Source organism: Cinclus cinclus, chromosome 1 (genome assembly GCF_963662255.1).
Source record: "Cinclus cinclus chromosome 1, bCinCin1.1, whole genome shotgun sequence".
Taxonomy (NCBI): domain Eukaryota; kingdom Metazoa; phylum Chordata; class Aves; order Passeriformes; family Cinclidae; genus Cinclus; species Cinclus cinclus.
Genome location: NC_085046.1, coordinates 150,612,282 through 150,633,575, shown reverse-complemented (window position 1 = coordinate 150,633,575; position 21,294 = coordinate 150,612,282). Strand labels below are relative to the sequence as shown.

At 46.9% G+C, this 21,294-nt stretch overlaps 1 protein-coding gene across 1 annotated transcript in view; it reads left to right on the top strand.

Annotated features, from left to right (window-relative positions):
- Window positions 1-21,294, top strand: part of ZC3H3 (zinc finger CCCH-type containing 3) — a 131,283-nt gene that overhangs the window by 92,306 nt on the left and 17,683 nt on the right. The window contains exons 6-9 of the mRNA XM_062492250.1: window positions 6,667-6,748; window positions 8,334-8,489; window positions 10,176-10,245; window positions 15,021-15,152. Of these exons, the coding sequence (XP_062348234.1) occupies window positions 6,667-6,748; window positions 8,334-8,489; window positions 10,176-10,245; window positions 15,021-15,152 (440 nt within the window). The remainder of the gene's footprint in view (window positions 1-6,666; window positions 6,749-8,333; window positions 8,490-10,175; window positions 10,246-15,020; window positions 15,153-21,294) is intronic.

The window sequence follows — 21,294 nt, the reverse complement described above, 5'->3', positions numbered from 1 at the left end:
CTAATTCTTCTCTCTGGCAGTGAGAAACCATTCCCTATGTCCTGTCCTTCCATGCCTTGTCCAAAGTTCCTCTCCTGTTCTCCTGGAGCCCCTTCAGGCACTGTAAGGGACTCTAAGGTTTCCCTGGAGCCTTCTCTGCTGCAAGCTGGACATTCCCAGCTTTCCCAGCCTGGCTCCAGCCCTCAGAGAATCTCTGGACTCCCTCCTCCACTGCATCAGGCTGGGGATAGGTGTCAGATGCTCGTGAACATGATTTGGGGAGAATTCCATACTCAAAGATCTCCACGGTGCAGGAAGAAAGTGCTGTCTGGCCTCCCTGTTTACCAACTGATTTTAGAAGTGCTGAATGTCATGGAAATGCACTTCCCACTTTTTCAAGGATGATAAAATGCTCAGCACTGTTGCTGGCCCAGCACCTGCAGGAGTGATGCTCCTTCCTCTAAGCCACTCTTTTTTACAGAAGGAAAGGAGGGATTCAGGACTGGAATGTTTCCACCACCCATCTTCTGCCCCTGCTTTTAATTTAAAGGGGAATTAGGGAGGATTTTCTCCAGTGTGCCTCACTTTGTGTTTTCCTCATGTCCGTGGCAACGTCCCAGGCTTCTTGTTTGTCCATCATGACCTACTTTCCTGTCTTCTGTCTTCAACACACCTTGGATGTGTTGGGATCATACTAGAGGGATAAGGAAGAATTCGGTGGAGAAAAGACCAGCCCAGTGCAGTGAGGTGTGAGAGCAGGGAAGTTCAGAATGTTGCTTTCCTGAGGTTTCCTCTGGTTTTGGTGTTGCTGGTGCTGGGATCCCTCTGTGCTCACTCCCTTTGAGGTGAATTCCTTGGGTTTGCGATTGCTCAGTCTCTTGCCTCTTTTTGAGCTCAATTCCTTGGCTTCTTCAGGATCAGTCCCTTGTTGTGGGATTGCTTAATCTCTTGGACACCACAATCTCAATCTCTTGGTTTTGGGATTGCTCCGTCCCTTACCCATCTTGAATTAAATCCCTTGGCCCATTTGGAAGTCATTCCCTTGGCTTTGAGATTGCTCAATCCCTTACCTCTTCTGACCTCAGTTCCCTGGCTCCATCAGTCTCAGTGCTTTTTCTTTGGGATTGTGGGGTCCCTCAGGCCCTTTTGATCTCAGTCCTATGACCCCTTTATTACTCAGTCCTTTGTCTTTGGGATTTCTCAATTCTTTCCTCTTTTCAGATCAGTTTTTTCACTTTGGGGTTGCTTGGCCCCTTTTGAGCTCAGTTTTATGGCCCCTTCAATCTCAAGGCTTTTTCTTTGGGGTTGGTGAATCCTTTGAATCTCAGTCCATTCAATCTCAATTCCATGGGTTTGGGATTCTTCAATCTCTTACCCCTTTCCTTTGCACCTTCAGTCTCAATGCCTTCCCTTTGGGATTGAGGGATTGCTTGGCCCCTTCAGTCTCAATCCCTTGTTTGTGGAATTGTTCAGTGTCTTAGAGCTCAGTCCCTCAATTTCTTTAAACTCAATCCCTGGTTTTTGGGATTCCTCCTTTCCTTACCACTTTTTAGCTCAATCTCTGCTTTTGGGGATGACTAAATCTCTTACCCCTTTGGACTGCAGTCCCAAGTATTTTGGGGATTGACGAGTCAATCTCTTACTGCTTCAAAACTCAGTCCCTTGTTTTTGGGATTCCTCAGTCCCTTACCCTTTTTTAGATCAGATCTGTAACCCCCTCAATCTCAGTGCCCAATCTATTTGGGACTGTGGGATCTCCTGGCCCCTTTGATCTCAATCCCTTGATTTCATGATTGTTCAATCCCTCAGCCTCTTTGAGCTCAATCCCTTGGGCCCTTTTGAGCTCTATCCCTGGGTTTTGGGATTGTCCAATCCCTTTCACCTTTTCACTCAAATCTATGGTTTTGGGATTCTTCAATCCTTTTATCCCTCTGGAACTCAATCCTTTGACCCCTTCAATCTCAATGCCTTGGCTTTGGGATTGCTCAATCCCTTTTGCTTTATGAGCTCAATTCCCGAACTCTGGAATTGCAGGGACCAGATCCTGCTCCTGGGCCACATCTGCTTGTACAACATCCAACCCGGGGCTGTTGCATTAATTGAAGATGATTCATTACTTGGAGCTGCTTTGTTAATAAAGCCCTTGTGACCACCTGACTCTGGGTCATTCATGGGATGTGGGGACAGTTGGGCAGGAAAATGGGAAAATCTCTGCTTGTTTAGCAGCAGCTCATCCCTTCTTTTTCCATTGTCTTCTCCGGAATGAGGACTTGCGCTGTCCAGTGAGAGAAATAAATGACCCCCAGCAGCTGCGAGTGCTGATCCTCAGAATCTGCAGAACTCACTTAAATGAATAATAATTAAAGAAATAAATTTCCCCGAGTGCAGACTCAAAACTTTCAGTTCAGCAATAAAGCCAAGGAGAGACTTGGAAAAATGAATCGCTCGGCTCTTTTCAAAGGAGGCTGCGGTGGGAGAGGTGGGATGATAATGGGAACTGTTAAAGGAGCTGGTGTGGTTTAAGGAAGCCTTTTCCAGGTTGTGTGGGAAAAGGCTGAGGAGAGGTAGTGTGGTGATACTGACACCTGAGGGATAAAAGGATTGAGCAGTCCCAAAACCATGGAATTGAGCTCAGAAGGGGCCGAGGGATTGATCTCAAAGGATATTAGGAATTGTGTAATCCCAAAGACAAGGCACTGAGATTCAAGGGGCCTTGGAATTGAGCTCAAAAGGGGTAAGAGATTGAGGAATCCCAGACCCAAGGGATTGAATTTAGTGAGCCTAAGGAATGAGTTCAAAGTGGGTAAGGGACTGAACAATTCCAAAACCATGGGATTGGTGAGCAAAAAATAATAGGAAGTTGGGATGACCCTGTTGTGGTCATCCCCAAATTGGAATGCTGGCCAGGGGAACTGATCACCTGCCTGCCATTACCTGGGCAAACCCCTGGTTGGTTCCCTCTTTGTGTAAGATTTCCATAAAATACCTTTGACTTGGGATGGTGGGAGTACATGGCAAGCAACAGGCTTGATACTCAACACTCATCATTCTATCAGTGTTCTCACCCTCTTGTCCATCCCTTAGCCCTACCACACCCCAATTCTGAGTTTCTTCCTCTTTTCCTGCCTATTTCAGTTTTCTACTGATCGTTTCCCTCCATGGGTAAGATTTCCACAGATTATCCTTGATTTGGGATTGTGGGAGTAGATCGGAAGCAATGGGCTTGATATTCAATACTCATCATTCTAACAGTGTTCTCACTCTCCTGCCCATCATCCCTTGGTCCTGACTCACCCCAGCTCTGGATTTCTCCCTTTTCTGGATTTATCCCTTTTTTGTTTTATTTGGTTAAATCATTTTTCCACAGCTTTTCCACCATTTAAAAAAAAGTAAATTATTGGATAAGATAATCCAACAGACCTTTCCATGAGATGAGGTCCTGATCTTTGAGCTGTGCCTTGGAACAATAAAGCCCATCCTAAGTAATTCAGTAGGTGATAATTAACTGTAGTATTTGCAACCAGTTTTTAACTCAAAGGAATTTTTAACTCAAAGGGTGTGTTTGTTGCATCCCAAGCCCTTGGGTGATGGGGAGCTGAGCAGGAGTGTTGGACTGGATGGGAACATCCTGATATCCATGTGGGAATGCTGGAAAGCACGGAGTGTTGCTCCTGAGTGCAGTTCCTGGGCTGCCAAGGGAAATCTCTGCCAGCCTTTCCCTGGAAGAGAAGGACCTTGAGCTGTGAGCTGTGTTTTGAGGTTGTGAAAAAAACCCAAAACACTCAGGATGCCAGAGATGGACCCAGAGCTACTTGAGCTGAGTTTTAGAATTAAGGATATGAAAAGGTCCTAATTAACTTACAGATGTTGGTGCAGGGGTGCAGCATCCGACCTGCTTGTTTTAAGCATTCCTTTGTTTGACAAGGATAAATTGTGCCTTTTCCCCCTTTTCCATCAAAAGCTGGAATTCCAAATGTTGAGCCAAATGCTGCGGAAAACACCGCGGGACTGCTTGGCTGTGGATTCCTTCCTAGGAGCAGGGGAAAAAAAAGGAGTTAGGCTCTAGCCCCCGCTATTAATCATAGCTGTAATCATGCATTTAATGAACATGACAGTTCCCGCTCCCTCCGGAGAGACGCGCGGAGTCTCCCGGCTGGATTGGGAACAACAATCACTTCTCACCGCGAGCCACCGGAGCTGCCAGCGTCGGGCTGGGATGATGCATTAAGAGAAACAACCCCGTTTGCACGGGCTGTGGGTTTCCTTACGGATGATGCTCTTCCAAGCAACTGAATCATCGGGAGAGGGGGAGAGAAATCCACCTGTCTCTTCCACAGAGTGGAAAATATCCCGGCTGACACCACTGTGCTGGGTGTAATCACTTCAAAAGCCCTCAGCGCGCAGTTCTTGATGCTCTCTGTGGCAGCTTTTCTTATTTTCCTGCTTTTTCTCCCCCTCTCCATTCCATTCTTGCTGCCTTGGAGCATTCACATGGGAGGAATTTGCCGTGGCACCTCTTTAAATTTCTGTAGTGAGGGACTTGGCGGTGCCAAGGATGTGGGAGTTGCTCTCCTCTCACAGCTCTGTTGTGTTCTGATGTTCTCCCTGGCTGGGAAGTGATTGAGGAGAAAAATGGGATAGATCTGGGACTGGGATGTGCCCAGTGTTTTGTCTGGACCAAATGAGAGTCCCAAAGTCAAGCCCTGGGGGCATTGTTTCAGCTTTTTGTGTAATTTAGCCCAGACTGCAGCAAATTTCAGCTCCTGATTTTGGAAATTGACCCCTATCCCATTTTCCAGTGTCTTTTGATGTTCCAGTTTCATCCCAATTTCAATTATATACCCTCCAATGCCATGAATATTTATTTATTAATATACTTATTAATGCATATCTCTTGTAGTGATCAATTAGGAATTCTGAGTTGACAACCACCCTAAAAATACAAATTTAGGCTCCTTGGAGCTCCTGAAAAATTGGGAACATCCAACCCCCTCTCCTGCAACCCATTCTTGTTACTTGGATGTACACAAAGCCTTTACTTTTATTTAAACTTTTTTTCCCACAATGCATGAGCTTCCAAACATACCCTCATGACAGAGGCTGAGTTTTCTCCATAAATCCCAATGGATGGTGAAATGTTTAATTACGGAGCTTTCTTGACTTGGCTCCTCCTGGAGAAATATTTGGGTGGGTTTCTGTTAGTTTGGATTTTGTCATGGATGGGACCATGCTCTTGGATAATTAAACTGCCTTTGGGATGCGAGTTAATTCTTGAAATGTGAAGTGAACGCCATGTTATTGCATGACTTCTTGCTAGAAGATGAAAACTGGGGGGGAAAAAGCCCAAAAATTATACAATTGATGTATTTTTGCTACATAAAAATTCCAACCCACTGTCAGGAGGCTGTTGGCCCCTTTATTTATCTTTATATATTATACAGAATTCCAGAGGGCTAAGGATGCTCCAGCCCTATCCTAATGGATTTTAATTTGAGGCTTTCTCCCTACATCATTTGGGAAATTAACCTTGCTCTTAATAGAGACTCTCCAGCGGTGTGTTCGTTGCATCCCAAAGTTGACAAGTGTTTATTGTAGCACTAAAAAAGACGCTCCTACAGCTTGGGATGAGAAGGAATTAAAAAAAAAAAAACAGGGAAAAAAAAAAAACCTCAGTGGTGACTCAAATGCCCCGTTGATGGAATTTGATGTGCAGAGGGAACAGATGGGGCTTTGCCGACACCGGCAGCCGAATGACAGCTCGCGGTGCTGCGCAATCAAATTCCACTCGCTCAACTTCCCAACACGCCCGGGCTGGCAGGTGAGTGACTGAGCCGCTCTCATCCCACCTGGAAAACTGAAATCCAGCCTTTCTTTCTGATTCATTCTTCCCTGCACCAGTCAAGGATGATTTAATTCCACGCGTGTATGGATGGGAGCAGGCACTGAGCTTCCCTGTGCGGCTGTGGGGAGCGACCAAGCCAAGCGTGGAAATTCATTGGGTTGATGGTGGAAGCATGGGATTTGCTTAGAGAAGTGTTCTGGCATGTTTGGGTGCTGAGGGGGAAAATTCCTGCTGTGTTTGAGGCTGGCAAGGAGCACCTCCAGAGGTGGGAAGTCCCTAAAGGGGATCTTCGTCCATTGGTTCTCTGGGAGCTCCTTACTTTGGGTTGAATAAGATCATGGAATCATGGAATGCTTTCGGTTGAGAGGGAGCTTGAAGATCATCCAGTTCCACCCATCTGCAATGGGCAGGGACATCTTCCACTATCCCAGGTTGCTCCAAACCCTGTCCAGCATGGTCTTGGACACTTCTAGGGATGGGGCATCTGTGGTCTCCGTGCCAGGGCTTCCCAACTATCACAGGGAAGAATTTCTTCCCAATATCCCATCTCTCCCTGCCTTCTGGCAGTGGGAAGCCATTCCCCCTATTCCTGGCATTCCAGACCTTGTCCTAAGTTCCTCTCCAGCTGTCTTGGAGCCCCTTTATGCACTGGGGGGGCCTCCAAGTTCTTCCTGGACCCTTTTCTTTTCCAGGCTGAACAACCCCAGATCTCCCAGCTTTTCCTTCATGGCAAAGGGTCTCCATCCCTCTGATCATTTTTGTGGACCTAAGGTACTGTGGGCTGTGTGAATTCCTGCAAAATTTCTCTATTCCAAGCAATGATCCATGTTTTTTTCTCTCTCCAGCATTGAGATTGCACTCCACACCCAGTCCTGGAGTCTTTACACCCAGCCTGAGCAGATCCTCAACGTGCCGATACATTGCCAGGTCTGTACTCATGGGAAGCAGGAATGATCTGCTCCAGCTTTGGAATTATGCTCAGGAGAGAGTTGGGAGCTTCAGGAGCAGCTGTTGAACTGCAGGATGATTTGGTGAAGCTCTGGCTGTTGCTTTTCCACAGTTTCTACTTCGAGGTGGTTGTAAGCTCAGTCAGAGCCTCTCCACCCTCCCAAGAAAGAATTTCTTCCCAATATCTCATCTATCCCAGCCCTCTGGCAGTGGGGAAACCATTCCCCATTTTCCTGACATTCCATCCCTAGTCCCAAGTCCCTCCCCAGCTCTCCTGGAGCCCCTTTAGGCACTGGAAGGGGCCCCAAGGTCTCCCTGGAGCCTTCCCTCCTCCAGGCTGGACATTCCCAGCTCTCCCCACCTGGCTTCAGAACAGAGGTGCTCCAGCCCTCAGGGCATCTCTGCGACCTCCTCTGGATCTGTTCCAGCAGCTCCACATCCTTCTGACATTGGACCCCAGAGCTGGAGGCAGGTCTGCAGGTGGGGTGTCACCTGAGTGAGGCTGTGGGGCAGAAATTCCCCCTGTCCTGCTGCCCACGCTGTGGGATGAGCCCAGGACATTCTGGACTCCCATGGCTGGATCATTTGGAGCTTCTCATCCACCAATTCCCCTGAGTCCTTTTCCTCAGAGCTGCTCTTAATCCATTTTCCACCCAGCCTGGATTTGTGCTTGGGATTACCCACCACACATCCAGGACCTTACACTTGGCCTTGCACCTCCTTTTAATCCAGGAGCTGCAGACAGCCAGCAACTACAGAGCTAAAAATTTGCATTACCTCTGAAAATAAATTCCTTGAACCTGTATTTTTCATTAACGATGCACTGCATCCCTACCAAACCAGAGGTGACTGTGCCCTACTGCCATAGTAACTGCTCTGAGAGATGTGATGTGCCTCCCATGGTTTGTGCTCACCCAGATCTCAACATGTCCCCTCTTCCACCTGGTCCCACACATCCCAAGAGCTGTGGATAATTCCCTCTCCCGCTGGAAGCTCATGAAAAACATGTGCTAAGCATCTTCTGAGCAACTTAAGTAGCTTCTAGTGGGACCAGGCAATTAAAAATGAGCTTTTCTGCTCTTTGCTGGTACTTTTTTTGTTCCTGTGGCCATCAGGTAAGTCCTTGTCCCTTGAGGTTCATGAGCAGGTGCCCATTTGAAGGCCATGAATAGCATCAGGCCCAGCTGGTGAGCCCTCCAAGTCATTCAGCCTTGGCATCCTGTGCTGCACAAGGAGAGGATGTTTCCTTCCTCACCATATTCCCCAAAAGTGTGGGAAGCCCTCTCCATGCTCATAAAATACAAGGAGAGAATCAGTTTCATGGGGAAGGGAAGGAATCTCACTGTTGACTTTGGTGTTATCTTGCAGATTTTTAATGGTTTGGGGTAAAATCAGCCAAAAATTGAAAATACTTAAGAGCTTATGAGCCTGAACTTCCTAAATATTTCACTCTCCAAAGATGAACTCCTTCGTGGTTTCAGATGTTGCTGAAATGTCTTCTCCATGTCATTGTGGTGTTGGAGCTGGAGGTTTTACCCTGACCTTGTCCCTCTTTCTCCTTCAGCCGTGCTGTGCAGAGGAGCTTGGCCATCATCCGTCAAGCCAAGCAGAAGAAGAAAAAGAAGGAATACTGTATGTACTACAACCGCTTTGGGAAGTGCAATCGAGGTGATAGCTGCCCCTACATACATGATCCAGAGAAAGTGGCTGTCTGCACCAGGTAGGGATGGACACAGAATTGCAGTAAACTGGGATATTGAGTGGCTTTGGTGATTCCTTGTGGGATATTCCTAAGGGAAACAAACTGATAAGAGAGATGTAGGACAAGAGGGATGGGAGTTCTGGGTCAGGGGTAGGTTCTGCACTGTTGGGTTGGAAGGAGGAGGATAAGAAGAGGCCAGAGAATCATGGAATTGTTTTGGTTGGAAGGGACATCAAATACCATTGAATTCCAAACCCCTGCCATGGGCAGGGACACCTTCCACTATTCCAGGTTGCTCCAAGCCCTGTCCAGCCTGGCCTGCAACACTTCCAGGCAGCCACAGCCTCTCCAGAAATCCCATCCCAGGGCCTCACCAGCCTCATAGGGAAAAGTATCTTCCTTATATCCTATCTAATCCTCTGGCAGTGGGAAGCCACTCCCCTTGTCCCAAGTCCCTCTTTAGCTTACTTAGATCCTATTTAGGTGCTGGAAGGGGCTCTAAGGTCCCTCTGGAGCCTTCTTTTCTGGGCTTGGTGACTTGAGCCCTTGCCCTGATCACACTCCAGGTTATTCCTTCAGGAGCATTCCTCAGATCCGTTTGGATCAGTCCAATAGGTTTGAATCCCTCAGCCTGTGATGTCGTGCAGCTCTGAGACTCAGTGATTTATTCCAGGAGAACTGATCCATGTTGGCAGCTCATTAGACCTGCCCAAGAGTTGATTAAACTCTATTATGAGTCATTTAAAAAGTGCAGAAAAGCCAACTCCACTGATGAACTCCTGGAGTAATTTCTCCATAAAATTACTGCTGTGCTGGAATCACTTGGAAGTTGCTCAAAGCTCGATGGGAGACGATAGAGGAGGGGAAAGTAATTTATTGGTTTTTAACTGATTTTACACCTTCTCACTCATTCTCCCATAACAAATCCCATAACTCCTTGCCTACTTTAGGAATTGGGCTCCTTGAAGTCTTTTTGGTATCTATCCTGTCTTATTTCCATGGATCATTGGAGAACAGCAGTGATTTCTCCCAGTTTTGTGTCTCCTTATCCTGGTTCCTTTATCTCCAATCCCATTCTTTAGTTTTCCCTTACCATTTCAAAATTTTCTTAATCTGCTCTCACAGTGGTCACTCCTAGGAAAACTCTTGACATCCCCATTTGCTTTGGAATCTTGGTTCCTGTTCTGGGTCTATTTTTACTCCTTCTGGCCATTGGCCACTCCCACCTGGAGCTTCATCCAGCATCTCACAGAATGGGATCAGAGAATCCTGGAATGGTTTGGATTGGAAAAGACCTTCAAGATAATCCAATCCACCCTCCTGCCATGGACAGGGATACCTTCCACTATCCCAGGTTGCTCCAAGCCTTGTCCATCCTGGCCTTGGACACTTCCAGGGATGGGGAATCCACAACTTTTCTCGGCAGCTTGGTGTAATCAGGGCTTTAGGGAAGGACCTTTCTCTTTCTGGGAGCATCATGACTGAATTTTGGGATTTGCCTTGCTTTACTTACTAATGAGTAGCCAAATGTGATGAAGGAATAAAAATCTATCAGGAATCATTAGCTGCTCTTCCAGCAAGGGAGATCCATACTAATTTAGGGTGTGAAATGAATCTATGGATGAGCTCAGCAGCAGTTGTGTGGTTTTGTATAAAACCCTGCATTTTGTGACTCATCTCATGTCCAACCCTCTTTATCTCCAGGTTTCTCCGTGGCACGTGCAAGAAGACGGATGGGACCTGCCCATTTTCCCACAAGGTGTCCAAGGACAAGGTCTGTGTGACTTCCAGTGGGAATGTAGCTCTATGTGCAAAGGGGTGGTTGTTGGAAGGTTCTTCCTCACTGAGCGTTTCCAACTGAGTTAGGAGTTTACTTGCTGAATTGTTCAGGCTCCTGAATCATGACAGAACCATGGAATGGTTTGGGATGGATGGGACCTTCAGGATCATCTCCTTCCAATCCCTCTGCCATAGGCAGGGACACCTTTCACTATCCCAGCTTGTTCCAAGCCCTGTCCAATCTGGTCTTGATTTTTTCCAGGGATGGGGCATCCACAGCTTCTCTGGCCAACCTGTACCAGGGCCTCACCACCCTATGGCTGAGGTCTAGAAAAGACCTGTGAAGTCTTAGAGGTCTAGAAAAGACCTCCAAGACCATCAAGTCCATTTAGTTGCGTTTAATCCTTCCCTACTTCCATAAGATCACATTTCTCTGGAAATCCCTCTGTGCTGGGGTCAGAGGATGTTTTAACAAATGTAACTTGGAGGTCTAAATCAATAAAAATAAATTCTAAAATGCCAAGCAGCAAAATCAGGTTGAAGCCATGGCGTTACAAGTTTGGAATTCATTGTTTTCCACCTACTTGATGTATTTGGAGCTCAGTGATTTTATTACACAAGGTGGAAAAATAATCCAGGGTTTTTATTTTGAGTTTATCAAGGATGATTTAGCACCTCAGCCTGTGTTTAGTGCCTGGGTTCTCCACTTGGATGTGGCTTTGGAGACTCCAGCATGGAAGCTGAGGTGTTTGGGGCACGTTCCTTGTCCATGGGGAGCTTATAAGTTATCTGGGAAGTCACTCCGAATGAGACACGGAGCAACAGATGTTTTTTATATGGGTTTCTCTTCAGAGTCACTTAATCACAAGTACATAAAACAGGGACAGGGACAGATGCATTCCCTGGCTCGTGGCATATCAGAGCACAAATGGGGATGAGGATTGATAGATGGAAAAAGGACAATTTGGGGTTTAGTTTTTCATCCTCTAACCATGTCAGACTTCAGAAATAAAGAAGCCAAGAATGAAGGAAGCTTTGCATTGGGGTTGGTTGTTGGTTTATCCAAAATTATTGTGATTAATGAGGCAAACTACTTCTTGTCATCCAAGTAAACAATGTGCAACCCTCTGCCTGCACCTCTGAGGTGAAGGATTGAAATTCATCCACAAAACCGTAAACTCCAAATTAAATGGAATTTCAGAAGGTGGTGAAGTTTTTTTGTCCCAAGGCAGAAAACCTAGATGAAACTTGGGAATTTGACATGCCCAAGGAGCTGTTGCAGTTGGTGGTTTATCCACCAAAGAATGTGATGGTTGGATGTGGATGAATTTGTGGTCTCTCTACCCAGCAATATTCCTTGGCATGTTTAAATTCCTGGTGGAAATGTGGCCTCAGTTTCCCCTCCAGGTCCCTCAAGCAGGACCTCCAGATTTGGCTTCTGGGCTTTGTTTTGCGTAAATAAATGGAGAATGATGGAAAACTCAACCTTTAGCATCACCTCACCAGTTCGAGAAGAGTAACAGTGATATTGTGGTAATAAAACTGAATTAAAAAGGAGTGACCATGTCAAGGAGCTGTTTGCCAATAACATTTTAGGGACAGAATCCCTGGGGTGGGATCCCAAGGGATGCAATGACCTCAGCCCATCTCACCTTTATCCTGAGCTAAGGAAGCATCACCTAAACTTAAGATGAATCATTAATTAACAAACCAAAATCAAAGCAGGCAGTGCCAGGTCTGAAAAGCTTTTGGAACATGTTTTTCCTGCCATGCTCCGTTGGGAAGGGGAATTATTTTTCACAGGATTAACCACCCTGAGGGTGGTTCAAAGGTCTCCCTGTTTGCCACCTTGTCATCAGCAAGGGCTGGAAGAGAAACAACCTCCTCCATGGAGTTCAAACTTGTTCCAGGGTGATTTATTGCCACGGGAATGCTGCTTCCCAAAGCGAGAGGCAACGTTGCTTTCCAAGTCTCAGAGCTCCCCGTTAACATGGGTGATTCTTGGCAAAGGTGGCTTTTCCCTCATTTATCAGGGCTGGGAAAAGCAGGTGAAGGCACTCAGCAGAGGAAGGAAACAGTTTTCCTCCTGCTCGTGGAGTTTTTGGAGTAAATCCCACCTTTTCCTCAGGTGAAGGATTGTGCATGGTTGGTTTTTGGCTGTTTGAGTTGAGCTCTTAATAAGAACCATGTTTTTTTTTTTCCCATGTGGGATGATGTGGTGGTTTGGGGACCCCTGATTTCAGTGGTCCCAATTTCAGTTTGTGGTTATTAGAGAGGGACACCCCAAAACCTCCTCATCAGAGAAAGTACAGGTTGTTGTGTATCTCACCTTGGTGGGATTTTACTTGGGATAGGATATCCAATCCAGGAGGTGAAGGATCAAAAGCTCACAGGGCTTGGCTCTTGGTTTCAGGAACAAAACTGTTTCTCAGCCTTCGTGCACTCCCATGCCTCGGTTTCCTCTCTGAAAAATGGGAATAATCACTATTTTCTATGGGGAAAATCACTGTTTCCTATGGAAAACTGCATGGATTCAGCTGTCACAGGGAGCTTTTACCCATCCTAGAGCAGCAAACCCCTTGCTTCAATCAGGGAATGAATGGTCTCCGGGATGGAGGATGGCTCCAGATTGTCACAGAGTTTTGCAGATCCAAACTCCAGTAGTTTCCATCACCCTCTGGTGCTAGAAAAAAGGGCCTGGAGAAGAGGGAAAGCTCTTCTTGTTCTGCCATGGACAGGGACACCGTTCACTGTTCAGGTTGCTCCAAGCCCTATCCAACCTGGCCTTGGGCACTTCCAGGGATGGAGCAGCCACAGCTTCTCTGGGAAACCTGTGCCAGGACCTCACAGTTCAAAGAATTTTTCACCACAGGAGATTCAGGCCTTTGGTGAGAAGCACCCACTGAAATGACACACAAGGAATTTTTCCACAATGGATCAGAGCCACTGACACATCCCAGCAATGGGGAGAAACCAGGAAATCTGAAGGAAGCGAAGGTTGTGAGAGGCCAGGACTCAAGAAGCCGCCCGCTGCTGTTCCAACAGCTTTTCCCCTTGAGGAACTCGGAAAGAATCAGCATTTTTCTCCCTAATAGAGCTTCAAAACTCAGTTGTGAGCAATTTGGAGGCTCACGTGGAGTTTCGGGTTCATTTAGCTGCTGCCTCCAGAGCTTGTAGAGAGTCAAAGCTGTCGAAGGCGGCCGCAGCGCCCCAGTGCCTTGAATTAATGTTATTGTTATTTGTGTGGACGTGCTGGGGTGCAAACAAGGTTAATTGAAATGAGAGCGCTGCTTCCTCTTGATAATGGCTCGGGCTTGACAGCGAGGAGGAGTTTATTTTTGTCGGAGAGCTGCCTTTATTATCCCTTTTTATTAGAGCTAATTTGGGCTCTATATCAAAAACTACATTAAGGGAATCGTTTACGGTCACACCACCAGCACTGCCAAAGATCGCCCCAGAGCCCTGTCCTTTATGTTAATGTCTGCAGTTAAAAGACAATTAAAAATAAACTCTCCTCTTTTAAAGCACCCTTTGTTTTCTTTCCTCTCGGCCTCCAGTGAGGCAATTTAGTTCAACCCTTAATGTGCCCTTCAGGGATAAGGGATTTTTTCCGGATAGCCCCAGCCATGGTTACTGCAGGATTGTAAATATTACTTGGGGATGCTTGAACTGGTGGGACCAGGATGCTACTGGTGAATGGGAGGATCAATACCATGCTGCGCAGTGAGGAAATTTGGGATGTAGGAGCAGGAGGAGTCAGACCTTCAAGGAAGCGCACGTTCCTGGTGGCAGCTGCCTGGTCGGGGTGGGAAGTGGGAAGCTGCTGGCAGTAGCTGGTGAGTTAAGGATGCTGAAATATGGCAGCAGGCTGGTAATTTGTTTTTAATGATAACAGCTGGCAGAAGGTGAAGTTTGTGCTTTGAGGACGATGAGGAGAATCCTTGCTCCGTCGATTTTCCCCGTCGGCTGTTGTGCTGTGGAAGCCCAGGAGCACTGGAGGGCGGGATCAGGGATCTGCTCCATGTATCCCACTGCTCTCCTTCTCCAGTGCTCATGGCAGAAGCCTAGGCTCTCCTCCTCCTTTCATTCCCTCCTGGCGCATCCCTCCAGTGTGCAGGGACAGGCATCACAGCCCTGGGGAATTCCAGGATAATGCCTTGGAATGATGCAGCCCCTCCAAAATCCTTGCAGAGGTGCTTCCCCCCCCCCCCCCCCCCCCCCCTTTCTAGGAACCACCTTTTGGAGCCTTTATCCAACCCCCTTTCCAGCCAGCTCCATATCCACGGAAGAACCAAATGGGTGGCACCCCCAGGATGCTGTTTTGACCTTTGTGATGGCCAGAATTCCCTGTGGGATGTTTCAGCCGGGCTAGGTGTGATCCCTGCGCCGCTGTTCCTATCTCCATCATTGCATCATCCCTTGCAAAAGGTGTTCCCAGAATTTATGACATTTCCCTGTCCTTTCCCTACACTGTCCAGAGGGAATTTTCTTCCTGGTGGCAGTTTTCAGCTTTTCACCCTCCCTCCAGCATCCCGAAGAATGCTGAGGGAAGCGCCTTCACTCCCTGTGTATCCAAACTGGGAACATGTAATACCAGGGAACTGCCTTGCAGGAAACCAATGGAAGAGCTAAAACACCTCTGGGATTGGTGGCTGGCAAAAGATTTCTATTCATTTTACACTTGTCATGCTTTTATTTCAGGTTTGGGGGCTGCAGTGATTCCGAGTCATGGGTTTAGGGAATGCTGATGGATTTCTCCTCCTCTTGCAGATGCCGGTGTGTTCCTACTACTTAAAAGGGATCTGCAGCAACAGCAACTGCCCCTACAGCCACGTCTACGTGTCCAGGAAGGCGGAAGTGTGCCAGGATTTCCTCAAAGGATACTGTCCCATGGGAGAAAAGGTAAAGAGGGATTTATTCCAGCTGTTGTGGGTCGAAGCCAAAGCCATGAGCAGCGTCCTGCACCAGCTACGGCACCACGGGGAAGAGCTGGAAGCTGCTCAGCACCTGGATGTGATGAAGAACAGTCCTGTGTTTTTCCAAAGGGTTTCGCCAAAGTGGTTTGTTTGGGAAAAAAGGGAAAGAAATCAAAGGCTTCAGCTCATCAACACCATGCACCTTTAACCAGTTGTTTTCCTGGTAAGAGCCTCCATGTGGTGTTGGTGTTATCAGTGTCTGAGCTGGAAGCACCTGCCCTGAAAACCCCTCACTGAAACAGATGAAAAATGTAGGAAAATATTTAAGATTCCCTGTTTTACCTAGAAAATCCACAGGCATTAATGCGTATTTTCCACACTGGCTCTGTGACAGGTTAAAATGCAAGCCTTAAATCCTGTGGCTTAGTTTTAGGAGCAAGACCAGCTTTGCTGAGCCAGCTCAGCATCCAGCTGTGCCTGGGGGACTCATAAAACCCACCTCCAGGTCCTAGGGATGGTTTGGATCTGTGCAGCGAAGTCCTACATGGATTCATGTGCACCCTGGGGAGACTTGCAACCTCATCCATGAGCTTTTGGTATCCAATGTAACGTGGAAATTGTGGGAGCAGCTTTTCTGGAGCTTCTAGCCAGGTGCCATTTGCTGTTCCAAAGGAATCTGGAACACACGGGATCTCACCTTTCTCTGTTGTGGCTAAAAGGAGGGGGTTGGCCATGCTGGTGTTCCCTGGGGAATCCTGACTCCTCTTTGCCATTTTCCAGCTGGATTATGGGTTATGGTATGGAATTTCTTCTCATCCTTGGACAATTGTGACCAGAGGGAAAGGGGGGAAATTCTGCCCCTCTGCCCCACTCAGGTGAGACCCCACCTGCAGAGCTGTCTCCAGTTCTGGGGCCCAACATCAGAAGGAAGATGTGGAGCTGCTGGAGTTTATTCGAGAGGAGGTCATGGAGATGCTCCAAGGGCTGGAACCCCTTTGCTCTGGAGCCAGGCTGGGAGAGCTGGGAATGTCCATCCTGGAAAAATGAAGGTCCTGAGGAGACCTTAGAGCCATTTCTAAGGGGCTAAAGGGGCTCCAGGAGAGCTGGAGAGGGACGTGGGACAAGGACCTGGAGTGCCAGCACAAGTGGGAATGGCTTCCCACTGCCAGAGGGCAGGGATAGATGGGATGTTGGGAAGAAGTTCTTCCCTGTGAAGGTGGTAAGGCCCTGGCACAGGTTGTCCAGAGGAGTTGTGGGTACCCCAGAGGGCTTTTCTCCTCCTTTCCTCCATTCTGATAGGGCTCGTTTGCAGAGGTACTACCCATAAAGAGAAGCTGTAGGTGCTCAGATCCTCCCAGCCTGTCCCAGAATCCAAATGCAGCATCAGATGGAATCCTAGGGTCATTTAGGCTGGAAAAAGCCTCCAACATCATGGAGCCCAGCTTTGAACCCAGCACTGTCAAGTCCCACTAAACCCCGTCTGGTGTTTTCCCCATCTTTTCCCAAGGAGAAACCACCAAAGAGCAAAAACCAGGGAAAAAAAGCAAAAAAATGAGAGTTTTAAGGAAAGCAGAATATCATCATCAGCAGAGGGAAGCTCTGATAAATTAGTCTGGGCCTAATTACTTTTTGTGGAGGAGGACTTGATGCAGGATAAACATTCCCTCAGAAGGAAAACACAGGCATCCTGCCACCTCCTTCCAGCGCAGCGCCAACCACGCAGGCAGGGTCCCGACAATTATTTTTAAAATATTCCAATTTAAATGAAAATATAAAAGAGATATTTAGAATATTTATTCTATTAGGAAAAATGCTTACGGCGTCACTTTTGGAATGTCGGGAAAGCATTCTCCTCCAGATGATGGATAGCAGCCTGTAATTATATATGGGGAGAAATTGCTGAGCGGGCCATATTTAACTGGGGAGGAGAAATTCCAGCTTGGGCCATTAAGGGTTAATTTTATTCTCTAAATAATATAAAAAGTGCTGAGTCCGTGCCTTTGCTCCAAGTAGAAAGTCCTCAAATGGACCCCGGAGAGTTTATAATATTCCACTGAATCAAGGAAAAATGTTAACCTTGCTTCATAAAACGATGGCTTGTTAAAGATGCGCAGTCCCTTTTCTTGTGAATTATTTAGGATGGGAGTAAATCTTCCCTCGTTCTGCCTTTCCCTGTCCAGGCAATGTTGGTTTGAAGCATAAAGAGCATGGAATGGGAAGGTGTGAGACTCCCGTGGGGCATCCTGGATGGATAAACTCCGATGGGGATCATCCATAATTAGGAATTTAGGTTGTTGTATGCTGATATTTGGCACACTGGGCTCTTCTCTCAGGCGCATTTTCCTCTCTTTGCTCTCCCAGACAAGCACAATTCCTGATTTTTAGCAGACCTCCCTCAGTAATGTCCATTATTATCCATAATTTATGACATGTCATCGGCAGTGTTGTCTCTTAAGTAATTCCTAGGATGTTGGAAGATGTTGCAGGATTCTCAGGACAAGTTGATCCACCTTTGACCCATTCCATGGGCTGTAATTCCAGCTGCTCTTCATACAAACAGTGCCAGGACTCACCCACTCTGGCTTCACCAGGAGTTTAGAATTAAGTGAGAAAGCTTTAATTTTGCATTCCCAAGTCCTTTTTTTCAGGAATGTGAACTGTAGAAGGGTCTAAATCCACCCTTGAGGACAGGGAACAGTTCCTGTCCAAGAGCATCACATCCTTTTTAAAGGGAATGTTACCCCCAATATGAATTAATTAGTCAAAAGTTTGACCTGATGATTTTGGAGAGCTTTTCCAACCTAAATGATTCCAGAATTCTGTTTCCAGGAGAGAGCTGGTGGCAGAGCTAGGACCTTGATTTCCATCATTCCTGCAGGTTCCTGGGTTATAGTCTGGGAAGTTCCTCCACCACTTGTGCTTCCTAAGGGAATCATCCCTAAACACAGCACAATGTGTCCCTTAAAGCCACTGAGTGATTCCCACCTTGAAGATCTCTGTCCCAATTTTCCTGGAGCTCCCTGCCCTTCCCTGGCACCCTGACCTGGTCATGCTGGGAGGTCCCTCTGGGCTGGCCACCTGCACTGGAGGAAGCCCCAAGAGGGAAGTGGGAAGAGAGGGAGAAATGGGGCTTCTTGGAGGTTCTTCCCAGGGTTTTCCGGAGATGTTTTCATGAGCTTCTCTACGGTCAGAGCTCCTGTGTGTTTCCACATCCCTGTTCCCATATGGGGCCTTGTGCAGGGGCTTGGAGGAGGAATTCTCTAGGAGAGGGTGGGATGAGGCTGGTGGGTGTGAGGGATGAGGCAGCACCAGTGAGTGAAGTGTCTGTGCTGATATGACCCCAGAGCAAGGGACAGACAGGAGGAGACACTGGATGGAGACATTGTGGATGCCCCATCCCTGGAACTGTTCAAGGCCAGGTTGGGGCTTGGAGCAACCAGGGATAGTGGAAAGTGTCCCTGCCCATGGCAGGGGGTTGGAACAGGATGCGCTTTAAGGAGCTCTCCAACCCAAACCAAATTTGATGGCAAACCATGGGCTGGGATCTCTGTGTGGCTGAGAGCCTGGAGCTGGGAACTCATCCATAGATGATCCCAAGGAGCACCTGGCTTGGGATTTGCTTTCCAGGCACAAAAGATGAAGGAGGGAAGATTTAGATGGGATACTGGGAAGAAATTCCTTCCTGGGAGGGTGGTGAGGCCTTGGCAGAGATTGCCCAGAGAAGCTGTGGCTGCCCCATTCCTGGAAGTGTCCAAGGCCAGGTTGGACAAGGCTTGGAGCAACCTGGGATAGTGGAAGGTGTTCCTGCCCAAGGCAGGGGTTTGGAATGAGGTCATTAAGGTCCCTTCCAACTCAAACCACTAACAATTCCATTGCTGCATCTGGAAAATTGTTTTGTATTAAATATTCTTCCCCCCTCTGTGCCCATTAGCACCGGAGACACATTAAATCCCTCTCTCCGGATTGTTTCCATCGTCTGCCTTGGAGCCTGTGGGTAAATTGTTCCCTCATGGGAGCTGTTAAACAGTAAGACACAGTGAGATTAAACAATGAGGCTTCTCTGGAAAGGCACGGGGAGATGTACTGATATAAATCATGGATAAGAGGAGGAGAATCTGTTCCCATCCCTCTGGAATCCCAACTGGCACAACCAGACTTGTAATGGTGAATGACATGGGGACCTGCCATGTCAGGAGGGTTGAGCTGTGCTGGGACCACTCACCCCAGCTCATCTTATTCCTAAAATCCATCTTTTTATTTATCCAGCTTTTACCAAAGCTCTAATTTCTACTTTATCTATGTAAAAAATATGGGATGGGGGCAGCACTACCTGAGGAAGTGCTGCTTCCCTGGGAAGAATAATTTTCCTCCCCCAGGTGGAGCTTGGTGGTTTTTTTTGCAGTGGCAGCTGCTTGATTTTGCTGTAGAAAATCCAAATGTGGGGGATTTTTTCTCAGCTAAAACCTCATCCTTGTGTGGATTTTTGTGTGTTTGGTTGGTTATATTTTCCTTTTCTGCTGGAAGTTCAACAGTTTCCCACCAGAAAGGTATTTTGTATGTCTGATACATTCATTTTAACACATTTCTTTAGAAAAAGCCATGTGAGCTGTGCTACAACACTAAATATTAAATTTCTGCGGGGTTTTCTCTTAATTACCCAATGATGGAGAGCAGCACCCTGGGATCCTTATTTTCCTTAATCTTTTATCATGGAAAGGTGAAATTCAACACTGTTCATGCTTTCTGATCTCAGCTGGTTTTTCTGATTCAACCAGCATTTTTCTTTCCTCTCAGCCATCAGATCTTGGTGTTTCTGGGTCTTTTTTTCCCCTCCTTTGATCCTAGGTTGACTTCCAACCAACTTGGCTTTTCTTTGAGGAACTCCTGAACAAAGAGTTGCCCAGCCCTGGCAGAGACTGACCCAGCAAGTTGTGGAATACTCATTCCTGGATGGATTTAACAGCGTTGTGGATGTGGCACTTGTGGACATGACTTAGTGGTGGCCTTGGCAGTTCTGGGGGAATAGGATTTTCCGACCTAAATAATAATTTAGAAATAGCTGATGGAGAGCTCTGCCTTTGATAGCTCTTTTATAGTCCATTGCAGCTGTATGAAAATCAACTACGAAAGCAACTTCATTTTGTTTATCCTTAATTTTGGCTTTTGTTGACAGATGATTTCTGGGAGCTTGATTTGGGACTTTTTTGTTTTCCCCCATTTGTATAGCAGAAATCTTCAGTCACCAAACTGATAAGTGAATTTTTTATTTAAAATAAAAAATGTGTAGGATTGGTAATGGGGCTGTTTTTAAGGTCATCAGTAGTGTCCAGGATGGAATTGAGCTGGCTGAAATCTCTCGAGGTTCATCCCATTGGTTTGCTGGGAATGTTGAGTTCTTGTGCATGTCCTCTGGGCAACAAATGCTGCTGATAATAAATGATAGATCTCAGTTGTGGGAATGGAAGTGCTTCCCACTGGAAGCACTTTGTAGTCTTCCGAAGAGGTTTAAAACCAATCAGGATTTTTCCATGGCCAATCCTATCTGTGTATCTCTATGGAAATCTTGTGGGTTTCCAGTTGTATCTCATAGTTTGTAATGGGATAATGAGGGTTCTTATTGCTCCTTTAATTTAACTGTAGCATTTCCAATGGAATTCTGATCCTTACATTAAAGATGGGGCTTATCAGGACGAACTGGAACTGCTTAATAGCCTGGAATTGTTGATAACAGCACCAAGATAAATCCCAGGCTGAGATTTTTCTCTTTCTTACACTTTAATATCTTTGTAGAAGGAGGTGGGGCACAAAATGTGAAAATTGGGAGGTCTGGGAGAAGAGCAGCCACGGAATCACAGCTCTAAAGTAGGAATATAGTGATGAGGCAGAGAGTTCCTGATTTCAACCTGAACTTCTGCAGAGATGAATACAAAACCCAGCAGACTGGTTCTTTGCTTCTTGTCTGGAATCTCCCTTTGTTCTGATGTGTTCTCTGTTGGAAAATCCCCATGTCCCATGAGCAGTGGGTGATTCCCAGCATCACAGCCTGGGTCAGGTTGGAAGGGACCATACTGGAGCATCTGGTCCAAGCTCCCTGTTCCAGCAAGGTCATCCGAGAGCACCCAACACAG